This window comes from Calonectris borealis, chromosome 13 (assembly GCF_964195595.1).
Source record: "Calonectris borealis chromosome 13, bCalBor7.hap1.2, whole genome shotgun sequence".
NCBI lineage: Eukaryota > Metazoa > Chordata > Aves > Procellariiformes > Procellariidae > Calonectris > Calonectris borealis.
In genome coordinates this window covers 12,623,353-12,645,814 of record NC_134324.1, presented here as the reverse complement: position 1 = coordinate 12,645,814, position 22,462 = coordinate 12,623,353, and the positions used below count along the sequence as shown (strand labels likewise).

At 50.0% G+C, this 22,462-nt stretch overlaps 1 protein-coding gene across 2 annotated transcripts in view; it reads right to left on the bottom strand.

Moving 5' to 3' along the window:
• The window catches only part of LOC142087720 (gamma-aminobutyric acid receptor subunit beta-4), a 75,941-nt gene extending 53,986 nt beyond the window's left edge, over positions 1-21,955 (bottom strand). Inside the window, exons 1-2 of one of the 2 annotated variants that reach the window (XM_075162258.1) lie at positions 20,968-21,955; positions 16,816-16,904 (exon numbers count right to left, since the gene is read on the bottom strand). In XM_075162258.1, the coding sequence (XP_075018359.1) occupies positions 16,816-16,904; positions 20,968-21,047 (169 nt within the window). In that variant the 5' untranslated portion in view covers positions 21,048-21,955. The remainder of the gene's footprint in view (positions 1-16,815; positions 16,905-20,967) is intronic. The other variant, XM_075162257.1, reaches the window with a different exon arrangement.
• Positions 21,956-22,462: the final 507 nt, after the last annotated feature.

Below are 22,462 nucleotides of genomic sequence, written 5' to 3'. Positions count from 1 at the left end.
GCCAATGCTGTGCACAACAGCCAGGAACACACACATTCAGAGGCTGATATCAAAGCTTTCCCCCTACTCTTAGCAGGTCACTCCATGACATCTGTTGGATTTAAAAGAGCAAAGTGTACCATGACATTACGTTTTTGGCCACTGTTGTACATTACCAGAAAGAGAGATGGTCTCTTGGCAAGTCAGCAAATATGTCATTGCCTTCTTGTCTGTGGGGAAACGGGGAGTATGAAGGACTTGCTGCTGAGGAATCTCCTCCACATGAAGCAAGCATGGTATTTTGGAGCTGAAAGACAGGGCCCTGGTCTCCAGAATATCTGGGGCTGTCAATGCCTGCTGCTTCCCCACAGATACGTTATTCTGCAGGGCAGGAGGGTATCTACCACCACTGATTCTCATGGAGATTGAAGCTAGTCTCCGAGTAGGTCTGGCACAAAACAGTTGCTTCTGCCTGACAGGTTTCCTGCATTTTGCCATACTTCTTTAGGGAGAGCTTGGCACTTTTTAAGCCACTGAGCCTGCGTATAGAACAAGATTGTGTCTAACCTTGCTAGGCTTCCCATCCATCCACATCAGACCAGACACAGCAATACCCTGTGCAAGGAGGCTAACGAGGATTTCCAGCCTATACCAATCTGCTCTCCTGGAAGCCTGGCTTTTCACCTCATCCAGTCAGATGACTAAGTTTGCACTATTCATTTAAGAAGGGGGAATACTAGGGACTTCCCAAGAGAAATGAAAAGTTAGAGCAAGCTCTCACCAAGATGGTGGTATCAAGGACAGGTTTGAGGGAACATCTAAGGGAGTGTACAACCATAACATAGCTCTTGACCAGACCTTTGGAATGCCCAAATGCTGAACAAATCAAGAGCTTCAGTAAGAGACAGCCTTTCCTCCAAGCAAGCAATGAGGCCAATTCTTCAGCAAGGAGTCAAGAGACACAGCACTTGCAGAGCAGGCAGAACTGACCGCTCACGTACTGCTATCCTGCGATGCTCTTTGCAAACACACAGGTTAACCTTGATAATGGCTGCCACATTTCTAGCATGTTGTCAAATGAAACTATCCCTGTAGATCTGAATAGATAAAGAGGATTTTTTCAAGTAAGCTGTGCCTGCTTGTGAGCCAGTGTTGAGGGATCCTTTTGGAGGAACAATGCTTTCCCAATGCAGATGTAGCACTCATTCTGTGACTGTTTTAGGGAAAGCAGAGAGCTAAGGAGCACAATCTGTGAGGCACAGTGGATTACCTAATCTATCTCATGGGTATTTTTAATGGATTAGTAGGTATTAGAGTGGGATATTGCAAATATCCCATGGAAATTTGGAAGTGAGAGAGAACAATCAACTGGCTGCAAAAACAGTGTAAAGGTTGTCCCAGAGGTATTGAAGGATTACAGAGGAAGCTAAATCAAGGTTGATTTTAAAAGATGTTGGTAGACAGCTACCCAAGCTGAATAAAAACAAGGTCTCAAATGTACAGGTTTAAAAATGGAACAAGAGAGTAGACATCAACGCTTACAGAATCTGTACTACTGGTGGACTCAGTCCAGCAAAGCACCTGTACACACACACAGGGCTTTCAGCATTGAGAAAAATCACTGACTACTCAGAATACCATCTGTTCTTGGGAGAGGCCTAGAACAATGTTCAGAAGACAGATTTTTAAAGCTGTTTCATCCTCAGTGACGAAGATAGTCTTCCAAAGCCTTCCGTATGCCTATCTCTTGCCTGGGTGATGCACACTTGGTAAGGTTACAGCAAAGTGAGGGGAAAATAGGTTCCCAGGTTTGTCAAACTGCATATTTGCTCTCATTTACAGCCATACACAATTGCATCACCTAACCAGACCTGATCATTATCAACCCACCACTAGTGGGTCCCAAGCAATCAACTTTTTAAGAGTGACTTTACCAGGAACACCAATTCCCAACTACCGTCCGTTCCTTGAAGTAGGCAACACCCAGCTCAGACCACACACAGTGTACTTTGCAGGGCTGCCACAGCCATCAGTTTCTTTGTCGGAGCAGGATGGTTGCAGAAGGCAGATCCAAATCTGACCATCAGGAGATGAAGGCAATGCACTGACCTCCTAGTGGACTGTACTACTAGAGCAAGGATTGGTCACCTGCCCTGCCCTTCCAGGGACATTCTTCCCCATGTTCTCCCCATTCTTCCCCATGTAGCTCCCTGGCTTTGCAGTCTGCAGGACACACACTTTGTGTTTTCTTTTACATCCCTCCCTGCAGAGCAGGGCACTTCTATGAAACATTGCATTTCCCTGTGGTTACACTGAGCTAACCCTGGGAAAAGCAGAGGCACTGAGCATCCCAGATCCCTTCAGCTCTTACTCTCCACCAAGAGTAGGCAACAGGGCTTCCCAAGCAAGCGTATATTTTAGACTGACAGCAGGTCAACACAAGCCAGGCATTTTTTTCCCAGCAGCAATGTGAAGCATCAGACCCACACTGGTCAGCCACCCCTACGTTTCTCCACCTGAGAAGACTTTCCTCCTACCTCTGTCAGGATCCTGGCAGGCAAGCACATCTCCCCTCTGGACTCTGCCAGTGCAGCCTGGGGCACAGCTCTGCCCACCTGGGAAGCCGTGGGGGACTCAGGAGGAGTCCAGCCCTTTTGATTTTACTCAGGTCCTCAGAACTTACATTTACTCCATCTCCTCACAGCCAGCCTGGGCACTTCTCTGCACTCCCAGAGCCATCAGCACCCTCCTGCTCCCACCACTCCCCCAGCTTGAGCAGGTTCAGAAGCCTTTGATACCCTGCTGCTCCTCATTTCCTAGCCCATCACCTGTTACCCTGTTTTTTAAGGCACACAGAAGAGGGCAGATCTTCAGAAAGGATTGCGCACAGGCACTGAGTATTTTGAACCCCGAAGGTAAATATGCAAAAGGGAGCAGGGTATTTAATCATTTCCCTACAGCTTTCCACCAGAGCAGACTCACCACAAGCCTCAGCACAGGCAGCTGTCCCCTCCTGCCTCATCTCAAGCTCACCAGGTTAGTCTCAGAACAGACCCACTCCCAGGGCTCCCTCACAGCCTGGAAAACACTCTTTACAACACAAAATGTTGGACTCCTGCACAAGCTCTAGTGCTACAAGGTCCACAAACGCACAGATTTTTAAGCAGGATTAGGGCTGAACCCCTAGTGCCAGGACCCCCACAGCACTCCTGCAGCAGCCCAGCAGGTAGGAATGCAGCAAACTACCTGAGGAAACCGCAGCACCATCCTCCTATCCACAGCCAAACAACTCCCAATGGCAGGGGTGGTGCTATCCCAGCCCATCCCACCTCATCCCACTCCAGAGTTTGCTGGGGACTGATTCAGGATCCAACCACCTGGCTCCCTCCCTCCACAGGACCCTCCACTCACCTCAGGTGGGGCTGCCAGGGTGGCACACAGGTGAGGTCATTTAGCAATTTTTCCTGCATACCTGCTGGCAGCTGTGGAAATTTCTCCCATGTTGCCCATCAGTCTGTCTCACTTCTCATCTGCCCACTCAGGGCACAAAGGTCCTGACCCACCTTTTCAGTGCTGGGCTTTTCTGGCACATTACCAATAAACATTTGCTACGTGGAGGAGCCTCTCTCTTATGTGTGCTGGAAATATCATCCCCCAAACAACTGCAGACCTGGCCTATACTTGAGTATGTGACCTGTCTGGGAAAACACTCTCACACATTACCAAATCCTGAGCTATCTAATCCCCTTAGCTGAAAATGAGCCAAACCAAATTAATTTAAATGGGTTAACACAAGCTTCTCCGTTCCTATCAAATCCATTACTCCGCCTTGGAAGTATTTGTAACAACAACAAAATATCTGGACTTGTCACTTTTATCAAAGTGACAACAAGAAGGTGTTTTCTTTTTTTTTCCCCGTTTTCAATTTTTAATGAGTTAGTCACACCTCCTCATCACTGTTTACGGACTCTTGTCTTTAAAGGATACCACAGCATCTAACTCCTGGATTGAATCCAGTCGGACATGCGCAGCATGCAGGGAAAAAAGAAAAGAAACAAGATGGCCAGGTCAGGACACACCGAATTTGCACAAATAGAGAAATCAGGGCTGGGACATCCAGGAGCAGCAGCACACAGCCCTGCTGTGGCCTCCTTGCCATACCTCCATGAGATGATTTTTTGATGGTGCTGGACATGGCCCTTCCTCCCCCAGCACATCACAAAGTCAATGGCTGGGGTCTCCAAAGGAGAGAAAGTCACTCCTTTATTGTTACCTCTGTCAAGTCCTTTGTGAAGATATAGCCCTTTCCTCGTGCCCACCTTATCCTTCCCGATAAAGCCTGCTGGTAGGGCTTTTTTTAATGCTGACTTCAGATGCCTCCTACCACCACCTCCCCATACCACGTACCTGGTCCTTTGCTTACCCTATGAAGGGCACATGGCCCTTTGGCTCAGCTCAGATGCATAGCTTTGGGGTCATACAGTGCCCAAGGCTTATGCTCAGTGACAGTCAGGACAATTTACAGTGCAAGTATTGAAAAAAAGGAGTGAGTAAGGCCTGAAAATATCATGACATTCACATTAAAATCATGAGTCTGAGTTAGAAATCATGAGAAGCAAAACACGCACACAAACAAGCCTCCCCCTTTCCAAATGTTATACATGGGATTATATGTTTTCATCTCCCAGTTTCGGAGTCTCTTGGATGTGCCTTGTTCAGGTTGTTCTGCTTTTTCTCCACAGCCTCAAGACAGAGAAAATCTTACTAAATTCAGTGATGACTGAGAACTGCAAGAGTTTTGTAGTAAGAAGAATTCCAGTTTGTAAGTTGGTCACTTTTGAAAGATTGACCTCTGGGGTTTCCATCATTTCAGTAACAATTGATTTGCAAAAGTGTCCTGGAAATTCAGCAGGACAAATGTTACCAGGTTACCTTTTACCCCAGCACCTCTTATTAAGAGATAGAAGTAACTGCCATTTGTTCACCAAAATAATTGCTTTCACTCAGGATGCACGGATGAGCGAATCTTGCAGAGCTTTTACATATATATTCATCTCCAGCAATTCATCAACATAATAATCACGCATTATTAACTTGAGTACTCATCAACTTTTTTTTCTCTAGCTTCAAATACTAGCAAGGAGCTAGTGTGCAATAGGGAAGAAAAACATGTAAGGGAACTTGTGATGAATGTTCTATTTTTGCTATGAAAGGAACATAAGAAAAAAAAATCAGCTCATAGCCTACCCTCTCCCTCACTTCCAAAAATTTCCTACCAAGCTGAGACCTTTCCCCAGAGGCCAGAAGATTGGGATTTCCTGCAGACCTTCTCCCCAGCTGGAGGAGGTTTCTTTCGTCGGGTGACAATCTCCCACCAGTAAGCTCCCACCCGTAACCTGGGTGCCTCCTCTCCTGGTGTGGCAACCTCTGAAGTTACACCCAGAGCTTTGCCACCTGCAATGGGGAGCCCCCTCAAACAGCCCCCTGTTGAACTGCCCAGTGCAGCCCCTGAACCTGGTCTTTCCCATGGCACAAATTTCCCCCAACCTGGAGGAGTCATCTGCTGTGGTTTCACTAACACAAAGTTCCTTAAAGAAAGAAGCCTGCAGGTGGATTGTCTTGCTGTGGCCAACATGTAACAGAAGAGCAAGAAGGACACAAGGAAGCTGCCTGGTAGCTGAAAAGATGTATTTGGAAAGATGTCCTGACGAAAAAACCCATCCTGGTTCTGTGGCGCAGCTGCCGTTACGACCGGTGGAAGAGGAAGGGGCAGTTCAGTGTTCTCACTTCTTGGCTGCCTGATGAGCCTTGGCCCCAAATGCAAGCACGGGATGATAAACTGTCATAGGAACCAAGTAAGACATAGTATTTCTGGGTCATTGCTCTTGATAGGGGTTGGTCTGCATAGCAGATAAAAGCCTACCACAGCTTTTAGTAGCTAAAATGACCCTGCGGGCTCAGAGAGTGGAGTCTCGCACTGGGACAGGGAAGGCTCTGGTGTCCCTTCTTGCTGACAGCCCGTGGTGAGATTCATTACAGAAGCACAAGAAGAGTGAAGGTTGGAACTAGTGCAATAGCCAGGACACCCTTCCCACTTTTTCTACTATATGACATGATTATACTCAGTGAATATATTATCTGCCACACATAATTTCTTTAAATACTCAGCCAATGATCAAATTTTCAAAATTTCAGTTTTTCTGAAAAGGACAGTGGGGAATGCCTTCCTGCTCCATCCACCAGAAGGGGAACTATTTGTGAACAAAATTAATGCCCATTGCATGTGAGAACCTTTCCTACGGCTTTCCTATACCCCTTCCATTTCTCTGCAGCAAGAAGTGGGCCCACCTGCCTGTTCCCTTTGGGGATTTCACAGGCTACCACAGTTGAAGGAAAGGTCACGGTTTGGTGGACCAGAGCACTGAAGGTGCCCAGGCCAGTTCTCATGAATAAAGAGCAATACCAGGAAGCAGAACTTCCCAGTGCTATTCCTTGCGCTGCCACGGGTTTTCTGTGTCATCCCCAATAAGCTGCCTACTCTTGGTGCCCCCTAGATGTAAAATGGACCTAGCGGTGGCCCATCATCCCACAGGTAGTGGGGAAGATTTGTTAGTCAATGTTTGTACAGCACAGGAGCCTTGCTGCTATCTGTCACACAGAGCCCATAATACTAGCTGAGAACAAATTATATTCGTGCATAATCAAAATCACATCCAGCTCAGCCCTGATTCGAGAATCCTTTTTGGCTGGTGATGATGTCCAGAGCAGAGAGAGCACAGCTTGATTTCCAGAGCCCAGGCTGAGCTGGCAGAGCTGGCAGGTAGAAATATCTTGTTTTGACTGGTAAACTGAGCAAATTTGACATGGAAACCACTGAGGGAGAATAAATATGGAACAACAAGATGTAATTTTCACAGAGGTTCTTTTCCAACTATAACTGTACTCGGAGTCATCCCGGACTTGAACTAAAAGGTCCTGAGGTCTGTGGAGGGAAATTCAAGCCATGGTAGGTTTGGCTGAGGCTCACCCCTGTCACAAGCACATACATCTATAAATGCACAATTACTTAACAGCACTATTCCTGCAGGACTGTAAAGAGCAGGAGAAACAGGAAGGGGAAGGGGGAAAGATCAGAGAAGAAAATGAGTTTTAGCTCTGACACAGAACCAAGGATAAATGACAAAACCAGTAGAATAGCCTATAGGAACTGCATGATCAGTGTTCCTCAAACCAGCCTGAAATTCATACCCTGCTCAAAGCAAACAGCAGTGCTCCTACAGCCTGGGAGGAAAGGCTGACTGAGAAGAGCTGTGGTTCTTTCCATTTAATGGGAACAGGATCAATCACTAGATCTCCAGAATACCTGTTTATTTGACCGATATGTTCGTGCTATAGGGCTCCACCGTCCAACATTTCTCTTTCTCACATATGTGCTATGAATTCCTTTAATGGGCTTTATGCCATCATTAAGCACATCATTTGTCTTGTCCATGTTTCTAGTCATGTTTTAACAAGTGCATAATATTTCACATGAAATATCAAGATATAAATAGACACTTAACAAACTCCACCAAGGGCTATCCACAAGAATGGATCTTGCAGACTTCCACACCAAAAGCTGTCACTACTGCTGAAGAACCATCTTACATCAGTTCAGCCTGACACTTTAGTAGCCTCCAACTTTTTTTCTTTGAACCAGACATAGGTGAGAAAAGTGACATGCACACACAGTCTGTCTTTCATGTAGCAGTAAAACTACAGCATATTCCCTGGCTTTTATATTTTGTGCTATGTGGGTTAAAAACATTTTTCTGCCTAACTGGGATATTGGGAGTCTTAGGAAATGAACAATGCAGATATGTAAAGCTGCTCTGATGAACAGCTCTAGGGCTGTGGGAATATATTTTGAGTAATCAAAAGGACTTATACTAATGGGTTTTACACTCTTTTTACATTTTGCTTTCAGTGGCAGTCCCTCGAAGGCAAGTTTACCAGCAGGAATAATCTCAGAAATGGTGAGTGTTACGTAGATGTTAGTCAAGGAGGAAGACAGGTCCAGGTGAGATGGCAAACATCCTTCAGACTGGCTATAAACAACAATCTGCTTTTAATCAGCTAATTAATTGAGAAGTATAGGAATTATTCTACTAATCAATAACTTGAATGCATTGTATTCAGTGAAAAAAAATCTATGACTAAGAGGCAAAATTAATGGAATAAATGCTTTGTTAAAATGATGATACATCTTTCTTTTAGAGAGATATCTCAAAGCCCCTTGCTAGCCACTACAGTGGACTTGCTCCAGCAGCGCTGGAAAGCAGCTGTGTCAGGGGCCGAGCGGAGCTGCAGGAAAAGACTGCACCAGCCAAGGGTGAAAAGGAAGGAGGAGGGCAACCAGATGCAATTATCCAACATGGGATTTGGCACAAGCATGAAAATCAACATCTCCTCCAGTTCCTGTGAATGTATACTGACTTAATGGATGCCAGCAAGACTTCATGTCCTCCTCCGGATACCAAATCTAGAAAACAATGCTTGGTACTAGCAGGCACAGCTCTAGGGCAGGCACACAGATTGCTCAGAAACCCAAGTCCACTTTGACTCTGGGCTGAGACTCGGGGGAATCCCTCTTCATTGCTGTCTTTGTCACGCCACCCAAAACTCCCTCCACCGCTCCGTGTCAGAGCTTCCTGTGCCTGAAGGAGGATAATAAGGATCTTGTGGGGCCACAGATGAATGCACAAATATGTTCAACATGCAGCAAGAAGTTTGCAAGCCCTATGACACTGGAGGAAGGGAGTTGTCTAATATTCTGAAATATTATTGCACTCAAAAAAAATGCATGAGAAAACAAAATGGATGAAAGTTAGGTGGAAGGATGCCCACTGCTGAATGGATGTTACGCAGCAGTTCTTAATTAAACAGTCCACAGGATCCTTGTTCATTCCTTTTCCTTGTTTGGTAGAGGATGGATTTGCTCTGAGGATGACGCTGGATTATATACCAGAGGATAGTGCTGACAGTGGGGTCCCTGCCTGATTTGCTGAAGAAGCTGATAGCCATGCAGTAAGTGAGGGGGAGGCCTCCAGGAAAGGAAAGAAGATGTTTGTGTAGCTGAGTCCTGTTGTCCAGGACTGGATGTGTCACAGGGGTTCCTACATGCTCCTTCCTACGCACGTCACCTAAGCCTCACAGGTTTTCATGAACTCTGCATGTCTCTCTCTTGGGGCACCAGGGCTGAGCAGTCACAGCTGTGGCTGAAATCAATAGGAGCTGTGCTTCAAACATGCAGTGTGCTGACTACAATGCTGCTAAGTATTCTGGAAAATCAGGTGTTTTGGCTGGGCACCCCACAGCAGGGGATACCTTTGACTCCTTGGAGGGGAGGTGTGAACATGTTCATGCTGTACTGGTGTGCTTGACAGCAGTTATAAAAACAACTAATTCTGTGTTGTGAGCAGGTCTGAATACAGAGCAATCAAGAAAGCATGAGTCCAAGATGGTCTTTCCCTGCTCAGTCCCAGGCTTTGCATCAGACATGCATCTCACTCCAGTCTGGTTCCACCTGTCCTAATCACCTGCTGTGACCACCTCAGCTAGTCCCAACTGTCATGCTCCCAGCCTGTCCCCCTCTTGAATGAAGGGAACAAGAAAGATCAGCTCCATGTATAAATGGCATGTCTTGCGTGCTCTGTAGAGGTGCTCAGGAGGAAGCAACTGTTGGACCTTGCCTCCTGATGCACCCTCACAAGGGAACCAAATATAGATCCAGGCAGAAACTCCAATTCTGGCTTTTCTGAAGTCCTGAGTGTCTGACTTTACAGCCTCAAAGTCCTTTTCACAGTATGTATTTCCTATAAAAAGAGCAAAGTGAAAAAAATAGAAATTCCATCATGTGGCAATGTGTTAACATCCACATATGTCCCAAGAAGGACTGGATCCTTTCATTTCCTGCCACTTCAGTTAATGAAGTAAGACACAACAGCAGGAGGTTGTCATCTTCCTTCTGGATTAGCCCTTAAGAGGATGTGACCCATGGTCTGGAGCCAGAAGTCATGTAAATGGGGGAGGAAGTGAGGGCTGCACAGCTGCAGCCAGTTTTACTGACGAAGAACATCCTTTTCTTAACACCCTTTTCTCAGGAAGGAAAGTGGGACTACTGGCAGCCCTGGTGGCATATCCACCACTTCTTTGGCCCTGGGTGACACTGGGGTTTGCAGACTTCTCCAGATAGCTCCTGCCTCTCCTTCCTCAATTTACTCCTTTCCCCAATCTGATCCATATTCACCCCTCTGCTTTCAAATCCAGAGCTGCTCCTCTTCCCTGCCGGGGTATAGGGAGGGAAGGGTGATATTTCCCACTGTAATAAGGCTCTGTGAAGCACAGCATTTCAGGTTAACCCTGTGTTCAGCCTTAGGCAATTTCTCCTGCGGACAGTGAAGGAGACGGCCCTGGCGGGAGGAGTGCCTTCCTGCTAAGTCTCAATTCCCTGCCCCAAAGCATGCGAAAGAGTTGGCTCAAGGCATCTCAGAAGCGTAGGGGAAATTGAATCTGGCTGCTCTGAGATTTAAACATTTTTGCCACAGAAGTGGAGGGGAAGAGAGCTAGAGAGCTGAGGACTAAGCCCTAGGAAGGCAAGTTTGCAGCTCCTACTGCCCCTGGGACAGACAGCCCAGGACCAGCGCCCACTCCCCTGCCAGGCTGCCCCCTTCCCAGTCCCACACCCTGGCCCTCCTGCAGCTGCACCACCACTCTGGGATGCTGCACCAGCACCGGAGGTGGTGGGGCCATGGTGCTTGTGCCAGCTGGGTCGCTGGCCCCAGGCACCTGCCTGCTACACATGCACCTGGGCCAGCCCTGCTGGAGGTGCTGCCAGCTTCACCCCCCAACATTTTAGGAGAGGAAAAAAACCCAGCACATACGTGCCTTGGCTTGTTCTCAGAAATGTCTGAATCATTTTGCCTAAAATCTCTCCCCTCCCCTTCGAAAAGTCAAAGCAAGCTAGCTGCATGGAAAAAACACATCCACTGTGCCTGAATCTTATACGCAGTGGAAAACGGACATTTTCAGGAAGTCTTAACAATGTGCAATACCACCAGCCTTGACTACGTAAGAAACCAAATTCCCATTCCTCCCAGTACAGGACCACTAAGACCAGCTGTTTCCCAGCCACACAGGGCTGGTGGGCCAGGGCTCGGGCCCCCCTCCGCCTCCTGCCGCATTTGTGCCAGCCAACGCAGCTGCTCAGCCTGCCAGCCCCGCCAGTTTCAGAGCCCTGAACTACTGACGATGCTTCACTGCAACACTTTATGCATCAGCAATCATTTATTTTTACAATTCTGGGTTTCAAGTGATGCTGTTACGCAAGGAAGGGCTGAGGATTTCATCCAGGTCCACCTAATTTGGAGTGGCCTTTGAGGAAGAAATGCTGGGTAACAAGCTGGACATGGGGGCAGGCTGGGTCCCCAAGAGGGTGCAGGTGTGCTGGAGCAGAGAGCGGCTGAGGGCAGGAGGGGCAGGGGAGAGAAAGGCGGGAGGCCAAGATAGTGCAGCTATGGAGGGGTTTGGGTGTCAAAGGAGAGGGGTGAGACTGGGAGAGGGTGATGAGAGCTGGGAAGCCAGGTCCATGCCACAGAGCAGATGAGTTGCAGGACACAGGCTCGTTTCAATCCAAGACCCCCTAAGTGCTAATTCTCCTTAGGGAAGTTTGAATTAAAAATTGGGTGGGATGCTGGACCCATGCTGCTGGATCCACAGTCATGGAAACATAGGATTTACTGTGTAATCCTGAGAGCTTCCCAGTCATTCCTTTTTCACCAGGCATTTTCGGACACTGTGCACACCACCCAGGAGCAACACTAGGAACCCTGCACTCTAGATGGGCTGGGGGCAAGGAGCAGAGAATGTCCTCACCTTGCTTTTGGCTAACAAGATTTGTAAATGATGCTGGGAAACCATAACGGGTCCCCTTTCCATCCGCTCCTGGGAAGCAGAACCATTTGCTTGAAACTCTTGCAAAGTTTTGGGCTGGAAATGTTGCACCAACAGAGAGCAGCTGAGTCACTGTGGGATCCTCCTGCCATTCCTTCACCACCTTCTCTACCCTGGGGCAATACAGTCCTCCTTTGCTTTCTTTTTTTTCGTTCTTTTCTTTTTTTCTCCCATAGAACTAATGCTTCTGAAAGTGAGTGCCTAAGAGCACTTACAAGAACCAAGGTGCTGCTCTGAAAGCTCCCTCTCTCCCCCACCCGTGGCCCTGCAATGCTTCCCAGACCTGATCGGCAGCATCCCCTGCTCATCCAGTCCTAAATAGTGAGCATCCTGCTTGCCTTACTGTGGTCTGGCTTGCAACATACCCACGAAATATTGCCCCCCATATTGTCCATTCCCCAGGCCAGGGCCAGCTGGATGACACTCACCTGTGATTTGATCTCCCTGTGAGATACGTTGCCCTCCTCCCCCAGAGCTGAGCAGGCTCCCCAGCACACCTTGCCAAAAGACCTCGCTCTACATCCTTGCTGATCTTGCAGTACTAGGACAGAGATCTCCCTCTTCAGCAGACCAAGAGCCCTGGCTGGATCTTTCCAGATCCTGCAGATCCCTCCTCCAAGGCTGTTCCAAATCCCCACCACAATCCTGGCCAAACCCCTTAGACCCGCTTTGCAATTACCCCCTGCCCTCTCAGTCCCAGGCCATCTCCTTGCTCAGCCCATGAAAATCAGGCTTTGTGGTCCCTACATGTCCCACCCTGCCACTGTCCCACATCTCTCCAACCTGGTGTGCTACTCTAGGCTTGGGGGACTGCGGCTGAGAAGTAAGAGGGGACTGTTCAGGGCTCCCCAGGCTGGAACGGTTTATCACCTGCACCCCAAGGACTGATGTACCTGCTGGCCCTTCAAGCCACCCTCTGCGTTCCATCTCACCTGGTGCCTGACCCCCTTGGGCTGCCCCCACTGAGTCAGGTCAGCTTTCTGGAGGACTTGCTCCCACATTTTTCCCGTCACTCCCATATGGCTCCAACTTTCTCCCTTTCTCCCGTGTGTCCCCCCATTCAGCCCAGCTCCCCAGATGAGCACGTCATACTCATTGCCACAGCACCACCCCTGAGAGCCGACCTGCTCATCGGCCTAATGGGTTTCCAAGGGGGTGGGGGATATGGGAGGAGAGCGAGTGGCTGACGCTTCTCAGCCACTCAGCTTGGCCCAGAGCTAACGAGGCATCTCAAAATTAAAAAGTGAACTGCAATCCCCAGTGGGCCTGTCCTCCTTTTGGCATTAGTCGGAGTTCTCTTTCTCTCTCAAAAAAGAGGACTGGGGAGCCGTGAGTTGCATTTGGAGCCATTGAAGCACTGCATCCCGGGGACGGTGGGGGTGCTGGGACGAGGAGGGCAGCCTGGGGCTGCTGTGCCATGGAAGCACTGGCTCTCTTAGAAAGGTTGAGAAGTGCAAGATCTGCCTCACCATGGCAAGGAGCACAAATGGTATATAGGATCACGCTCTTCCAGTGCCTCTACACCCAAAGGTCCCCAGCTCCTTCCCACTCTGCAGGCAGCAACCGTGGGTGCGTGCAGGATGCAGAGGTGGCACCCTGCCCACAGGGCTCAGTTGGTGGGGGACAGTGCAGGGGTGATTGCCACCAGGCATTGATGTGGGGGAAGGATGGCAAGAAGGAAACAACACTCCTGTAGGAGGAAGAGATGGGGAAAGTGAGCAGGGAAAGAGCAGAGAAGGGAGAAAGGGAGGGCAGCATGGTTTATGGGTTGCATTTCTCACGTGGGAATCTGTCTGGGAAGCGTCTTTCTCTGCCTGCACCTCCAGGATGCCCAGCACCGGCTGCTCTGATCTTCGTGCCCCCAATGCCCTCATCCTTCAGCTGCAGAGGGCTGCGAGCTCTGGCTTGTAGAGGTGCTCTCTGGAGCAGCTCAGCCTGGCTCACAGGAAACTGAGCGGTAGCTGCTTTGCTCCAGTCCTGTCCACTCCTCCTGTAGGCAGCTGCCTGTCCAGCCAGACCCCTCAATCACTGCCGGGCCAGCCCTGAGACAGCCCCATGTTGTTCCTCTGGGGAAGATGGCTCCAAGCAGGACCTGCCACCTCTTCGAGATGCTGTCTTGGCCATTTGCAGCAAACCCTGACTGGTCTTCCCAGGGCGAAAGCACAAGTGGGTGAAGAATGATCGCCTCCCCCAGCAGAGATAGCTTACACCCATCTTGCCCAGCTGGAAGGCAGCCAAGGGATGGCAGGACGGTCCAAGTGGCACACAAAGGGGGGCTGCAGGGCAGTGGGACTGGGGTTCAGTCCAGTCCCACACATCCCTGGGAGATGGCAGGTCTGCAAACACACAGCTTCCAGGACTTTGCCCAAAGTGTGCCTTTTCCAGCTGTATGCAATTTATTGGGGGGAACTTCACCCTCTCCACAGCAGGGCTGTGGATGAACTAGAAGCCACAAAGGGTTAGATGCATCCTGGCATGATCCCACTGGATTCCTCCTAGGAATGGATTTGGCCCAAAATCTCAGAGAACTGGTGAGCTCTGGGGACAGCAGTGGTGCAAGGAAACTTCCACCCCTTTCCCCTGAGCTTCTAATGCTAATGATCTCCAGCTTTCAGACTCACCTCTCAGCCCATTCTTCCCTCATCTGTAAATGCTGCAGGGGAAATTTTGTGCAGATAAGCTTATCCTCAGTGGGACGGGGTCAGACGTGCTGAGAGTTAGGGCATCCCTGCACACTGAGCACAAAAGGCACCTCGCTGGTGCTGCCAGCTGGGACTTCGCACTCACGAGCAGAGGAAAGGAAAAGAAAGGGTGAAAGGCAACAGTGAGATGAGTGTAGGAAAGAGGGTTATCATTGTCTTTCTATTTCTCTTCTTGAGTGAGGGAAAATGCAGTTTGTACTTTGGGAATTCGGAGTAAAATCAAATTAAATACAATGCTTGCCCAAAAACATCCATTTTACAGTCAGGAAGGATGCAGTGCCTGCCAAGCCCAACCAGTGCACCACACAGACCTGGCAGGGTCAGCAGCACCGCCTGCACCAAGCCCTGTGCCGCCTTGCCCAGGCTGAAGGAAGGGGCGGACTGTGTCCTGGGGGGGGGTGGTAGGATGCCCTGGGGACCTGGTATCAGAGTACACAGGCTGTGAAATGGACCTGGGCTGCTGGACCTCCAGCCCCACGGCTCCTGGCTGCACCCCTCTGCTCTGTGTCTCCGTGGAGCCAGATCACCTGCTGTTTTACTGTATCATAATCATCTCAATGGCTTACAAGATGGTTTTCTTGCAGGTTTTATGTCATATCTGCAGTTCTCCCTCTCATAAAGTGTGACTGCACCAATTCCCGTGATTGGGGCTGGTCAGCTAATAGGGACATTTCATGTTTCCCAGACAGAGCCTTTAAATCAAATCCCATGTTCAAAGGAGAGGAGGGAGAGTGGGAACCCCTGTTCCCTTGCAGAGTGCTGCAAGCCTCCCCAAAGCATTCCCCACTGCACTGAAGTGACCTCCCAGGTGCCCCCCGTGCACTACAGAGATATGAGCCTCTCCTCCACCCCAAAGTCCTCCATGAGGCCAGAGCCCAGCAGCACTTGGTGCTGCTGCCTGAAAGTCCCTGCTCCACCCTGGGGGAAAGCGCGGTGGCAAGGGCAGTGGGGATGGTGTGCATGGGGAGGGAAGGCAGTCTCTGCCAAAGGGAAAGGGGCAGTGAGTGGATCGGAGCAGGTTTGGGTGAGGTGCAGGGAAACTAGAGGTTTTGGGGAGAGACGGGTTCGTTCATGGGGCCATGGGAAACTGGAATGCACTGAGGTGACTTCAAAACCTGATGAAATCAGTGGGGATATTCCCCCACTCCCAGCTTCAAGGAACTCTGGATCAGGCCCTTTGGGAGAAAACTCCTCCCTTGTATCACCATGGACTTGGCCCTGGCATCTCTACCCCTCGAGAGCACAAGCATGAATCTGCTTCCCAGCAGTCATCTGGAGAAGAACATCTCGATGTCGTTCCTGTTCTCCTGCAGGCTGAAGATTCCCCAACCCCACACATCTCCTCATGAGGAGGAAATAGCATTGCCCAGAAAAGACTGAATACAGCCAGGCTCAGCAGGCTGAAGCCAGAAGTCCTCGAAATCCCCCTCCCCATGTGGTCAGCTGTGGTTCTCCACTGCCTTCTCCTCTCCGACAAATGGACCTCAATGTACCCTGGAGTACGACCCAGGAGTACCCAAGGATTATTTCATGTTTCATCTCCACCAGGACGACAAAGAGAAGGCCCTTCCCATTCTCCTTTTTGCTCACAGGACACAAGAGAGGAATTGCAGATCCTTGCATCTCCTACTGAATAAGCAGCGAGGCCACCAGCTCCCCACGGAATATTTTATCCCGTATTGTTGCTGAGAGGGCAGCCTGGCAGACCGACTGACAGCCCTGCCAATGGACACCCCAACCCTCTGCAGGGAAAAGAGCTAAAAGATCTGACACTGGGAACAGAGGTGGAGGAGGGTGACCTGTTGTCCGTGATGGAGGAGAGTTTGGAGTAGAGGAAAAGTAGAGTGTCTCTGTTCCAGCAGAATGTCCCCAGAAACATCACACCATGGACAACCCCCAGCTGTCTACAGAAACTGGTTATGGCAGGAGGAGAGGAGCTGGTGAGAGGAAGAGGAAAACCAGGAGGCAAGAAAGAAACATGAGGGAGAAGGCAAGAAGGAGATGGGGCTAGCAAACAGTGCAGGGGGGAGAAGTCAGGTGGGAGCGTTTCGCGAGGTCAGTGCATGTTGTGAGTAGCCGAGCCAGCAGCACAGATACGTGACGGCCCCCGTGCTCTGCTCCCCACCACCGGCCATCGCCATACCTCCAAAGTCAGGCCTGAGGCGGACGTCATAGCCCTTCAGCAGTTTGTCCACAATCTCTTTCACCACAGAAATATTCCCAGTGGATGGGCTGAAAAACAAAAGAAGAGAGTCCTCATCATTCTGTGTGCCACCGGCCCCACGGGAGGGGGTCCCGGCTGGGCAGCACCGCCAGAGCATCCCTTGTGCCCCGCGGCACCAAAGCGCCTGTGTGTGCGACAGACACCCCAGCCATGGGCACAGCCTCCCCATTGCCTTTCTCACTCTTATTTTCTGTCCCTGGCGCAGCTCTTGGCCCCCAGCCTGCACAAGAGCCCCATGGGGCAGCCAGGGGTCCTAAGCTGTGGCACAGGATTCTCAGCAGGTATTTTGGCTCCTCTTCTGCGGCTCACCCCGACTCCTGGGTACTCCAAACTCTATCACCCCGCGCTCCTGCCTGGTGTGTGCCTGCATCCCAGCGGTCCCGCTGGGCTGGCATACCCCTCAACACGGGCACCACTCATCACGCACGCCCTCTCCCCGGCCACTGACCTGCACACTCGGGATGCCTTGCTGCACCCTGCCTACAGGTGGGTGCACACCCACACACAAGCAGGCAGAAATTATGCTTTCTGTTCCACCAAGGCGTGCACGGGGTGGCTGCAGCCTCTCTCTTGCAGGGCTTGCTCCCCTTGCCCTGCCACGCTGGGCACTTGCTCCCAATCTCACACTGCGCAGCACAGACTTGTCACGCACTGAGGTCCCCACTACACAAGTCCCCTCTCAGCAGGTGCTCCCACTGTCACACATTCCAGTGTAACCTCTGCTTCTCAGTGCACCTAGGTATTTCTTCATATTATTGAAGTAAAGGAAAAAACAACGCTTCTTTTTTCCTATGGCCTCAACATAGAGCTGATCTTTGGCATGTAAAAATTCGTTTTCTGTCACTCAGCATCACCGTGACTTCTTAGCAATGTAAATCAAGAGACAGAGACAGGGAAGGAGAGTCCATCTTTTGCTCTCTGTGCCAGGGCAGCAATTCTTTCCCTCCCAACCCTCTGACCTGCACGCAGCAGGGGCAGCCGTCCTCCCTAACACTGATCCAGCTCCTCCAGCCATTTCAGCAAGAAGGGAGCTCCCTCTAATAACAGCCCAAGAGCCAAAGCAAAACTGCAGGTGGAAAGCCAGAAAGCAGAGGATGCTGAAAATGTTGAACGTATTCAGTGCTGCGGGGTATATAGGTTTTCTGCCTGAAAACCCAGCCTCTGTGCCACCCTCGTCCCCTGCTTTGCATGAGAAGAGACCCTGCCAGTGACAACTGCTGCTCTTTGCAGTCACCCACCACAACAGCATGTCTCCCTGTCAACACCGCCTCCCACATCCATCCAAGTCAAGCTGGAAAGCTGCACTATAGCACTACCTCTGCCAGCCAGCCCCGTGCCTCACTGGACAGCCGGGTTTGCACTGACATGTCGGTGTGTCTGCACACACACACACACACAGAGACGTGCATGCTCTCCTGACTGCACGGAGAATGTTCGGACTCCCTGCCTGTGCACACAGACATGCAGACACAAGAAAGCGCTGGAGTTCAAGGGTACAGCTGTGAAACGTGCACAAACGTGTGTGCATATGTGTGACCACATCCAAGTCTGCGTGGAGGTGACTGTGGGTGCAGATCTTGCTCCATTGGGTTATGATGAGACACTGGGCTGTGGACACATTTTATCCAGGAGCACAGAAACAGGCATTTGTGGGTGCCTGAGACTGGGTTCCCAGGTGCCCAGACTCTCTGTATAGGTGTGGGTGGAGGCATGTGGGACCACTGGGGAGTCTAGGCATGCGTTAAGGCTCAGGATGCACAGGCTGTGTATGTGCAGGGGTTTCTCACCCGAACAGGGATGTGTGAATATGAGACAGCACACTTCCCAGGCCCAGCTTTGGTGCACGGACAAACCGTTCAGCACTTGTGCTGGAGGGGGAAGTGTCTGAGCTGCGTTCCTGAGCGTGCACCTTACAGGGGTACAGCTCTTCATTGCATTGCTTTATTCACTGTAAAAAGGCCAGAGAGGTGCGCACAGGTGGACATTTTCACAACACTGTGTCTAGGCTTGCAAGGTCTGCTTGCACCTGTGGATTTCTATGCAGGTAAGTGAGGTTTTGCAACATGCTTATGTATATATGCTCACTGTGGATTGATAGTGTGCACCAGCATTTGTTCATGTCTAGCCAGCCATTCCTAGGTACATAGATTTCCATATTCATAGATTCCCATATTCATAATATAGACTGTATTTCTCAAGGGATTTAGACACTTCTGTTAAGCTTCACACAGGACATAATCTCAGGAAGCAGTGTTACCTCCTTAATATAGGCAAGGAAACTGAGGCAGAGACAGTAACCAATGTGCTAGGGGCCCTGCAGAAAGTGGCAGAGTGGGAAGAGGGATATAGGGGCTCTTTCCTCCTCATCAGCTACAAGTTGGCCCAGTGAGGGCATAAACTGGCATCGTGATTAAGGGCAACGTCTCTTGCCTTTCAGTGCTCCTTTTGATCCAAAAAGCCACGTCCCTCCCGCTGAACAGGCAAGTTGTACATTTGCTCAGCTGTGGGTGAGCAGCTGCGTGTAACTGTTATTTCTGGCAAATGTGGGTCTGCATCCACTTAGGGAGCACGTACATCCAGCCTGTGAACTGAATTTTTGAATACTGTGTCCCTGACTCTGTGTGGGTGTGAATGTGTTTTGCATATACACGTACACTTGCAGCTAAACATCTACATATATGCGCACCGTGCTTCTGGCTGGGATGTGTGAGAGTAGCTGAAGGGATGTGCACATGGGAGAGTGTTTTGTCTCCAAGGTGTGCACAGATATACATGCAGACTATAGGTGAATATCAGTCCTGCACATAAGCAGATACAAACACACATGCAAGGACACATCTGAGCAAAGGCTTTTGATACGGGTATTGCTCTTTACACATTTGCTTGGACACTGTCTCTAAGCATGTTTGTGTATGTGTCCATACACAGTGAAACCATGCATGAATGGTGTGGGTAAGGTGGGCATGAATCTGCGCATGTGCATGTTTATAACTATGGGGACATAAATCTTTGTATATACATGTATATACATGTATCCCTGCAAGCCTGTGCAGGGACCTGCATGTGTGTGTCGGGAACGCACCACTCAGTGTGCATGGCTGAGCAAGGAAATGCCACAGCTCCCTCCCCAGCAGACTTCATGCACGCCGTCAGCACAGAGGTACAAACCCACCTGCCCGAATGTGTGAGAAGGGAGGGTGAGGAGGAGTAGGCAGCGCTACTCCTGTGTGTGAAGGCAGTGGATAAACGCCTGTGTCGGAGCAAACAGGTGTGCTCTGCACACCTTGTCCAGGCTGGATGGGTGCCTGCACCTCTGGTTGCTTGGATCACTCGGAGTGCTCAAGGCATACACCAGGAGTAGCTGCAGCTTGAGTATGCAGGGTATTAGTGCAAACGTTTACGTGGCTACATGCAGAGCAGGTAAAACGTGCTGTGCTCGGTAGGTGTGTTGTGATACACCTTTGTGCACCCAAATGGGCATGGATGAATGCGCACATGCAGGGATGTATCTGAACGGATCACACCCACAACTGATTATGTTGCATGCCATAAATCTGCGTGGAGGCACAGACATAGGCATTACCTCCTGCACACCGCAGAGCCAGGGCTTTGGTACAGGCACAGTTCGCTTGGATGTGAGTGTGGCTGCGTGTGTACTGTGTGCGTGCAGACACAGGCATGGCCAAGGCAGCCCTGTGCCGGGGTGCGTATGCACACAGCTCGGTGCCATGCCCTCCGTCGGCTCCTACAGACACCATGTTCCCCAGCAAAACGCTTCATTTTGCCATTTTCCCCCAGGTCGCGTATGGTGGAGGGGGGACGTGCTGCAAGTGGGCTGCGAGGTGGGCTCCGTCTGCAGAGAGCCTGCTCCACATCTCATGTATGAGCATCCCTCCTCCCCCTAAAATGACACGGACTGGGAAATAACAACAGCAGGCAGCAGGGGAAGCAATTTGGGGAAAGAACCCCCTCCCCTTTCCCTCATACAGATCAATGGAGAAAACCCCAAACAGAACAAACAAATCCTGTATCAGCCCCCCTGTCCCCGCAGCGTGGGATCGCAATCCTTACCTTTGCGCACAGCAGGCAAGACAAAGAGCTGCTAATGCAGAGACAATTCCACTCAATCTGTCTGCCTGAAATGTCCACATTTCCACAAAGACGAAGGATGAAAAAAAAATCTTTGGAGGGGAGGGGAGGGGAAAGAAGGATGGATCTTCTGAAATCCCCCTCCAAAAAAAGGGGGGGAGGGAAAAAAGAAACCAACCCCCCCCAGTTAATGATTTCCTAAAGAAAAAGAATAATGAAAAAAACCTAAAAAATGTGGGGGAAAAATATCCCCCCCCCTCCTTCAGTGCCAGTCAAAGAATTCGTTTCTTCTTCCTTTCAGCATCCTCTCAACAAGAGACATCCTCTGGCAATGGAGAAAATCCCAAGAGAAACAAAAATAAAATGCCCCAAAATGGGCTCAGCAAAATGTGAAATCGAATCTCACAGGTACACAGAAGAAGGAAAAGAAGAAAAAAAAAACAAAAAAAAATAAAAAGAAAAAAAGAACTCAGTGTCCCCTGAGCACTCCACTTGGATTATTTTTCCTCCTGCTCTTTTGCCATCCGGTTCTGCAGATGTTGCATGGCTCCTGCTACCCACCTTCAGAGAAGAGGAGGAGGAGGGGAGAGAGAGAGAGAGAGTGTGTGTGTGTGAGGGGGGAGGTGTGAGTTATCCAGCAATATGATTTTATTCTGTATTTTACCTACTTGCTCCCCCCTCCCTCTTTATTTTCCGAGGGGGAAGGGGAAGCAACCCAACCCCACTGTGCTGTTATTTTATTTTAAGGAAATCTCAGGCTCGTCACTTGGATGGTTTGGGGCTTTTCTGAAAGGGTTAAAAAAAGGAAAAACAAATGCAACCCAGTAAATAAATAAATACATATATGCATGTGTAGAAGAAAAAAATAAATCCCTGCCTGCGGAAAGAGCTGCTCTCCGAGGGGGAATTGGATGTTTCCCTAGTGCTGTTGCCGCAGCTCCTGTGGAGTTTTGCTGCTCATTGCAAAGTCACAAGAGGGGAGGAGAGAGGGAGTTTGTGGATGGGGAGGGGGACTCTCCGGGCAAATTGGGATCCTGACGTCATGGCTGACAACATTAACCCCTGCTGGCTGCAGAGGGGATTTTTTTTTTTTCTTTTTTCCCAGGGAGGTGGGAGCAGAGGAGAGGATGGGAAAGGTGATGGCATTTTGGCAAGTGGAGGGGGATGCGCCTGGACAAGAGTGGCTTAGCTGCAAGCGCTGATGGGTGCTGTGGTTGCCTGAAATAGTGTGATCAGCAAAGGCTGAGCTTCTTCCTTCAGCCACAGAGAAAAAAGAAGGTGATTTACTGAGGCTCTCTCTGTGCCATGGGGCAGAGTGGCCTGGTGGCCTCCTCCTGGGGCGCTGAGGAAGATCTGAAGCCTCTGGTGGGGCTGGAGACTTCCTCAGGCCAGGGAAGCCCAGCTCAGTAGGGATGCTCAGCTTTCCCTGGAGGGTGCTGTGTTACGGGTACAATTTTGTGGGAAAAGGGAGCCTGAA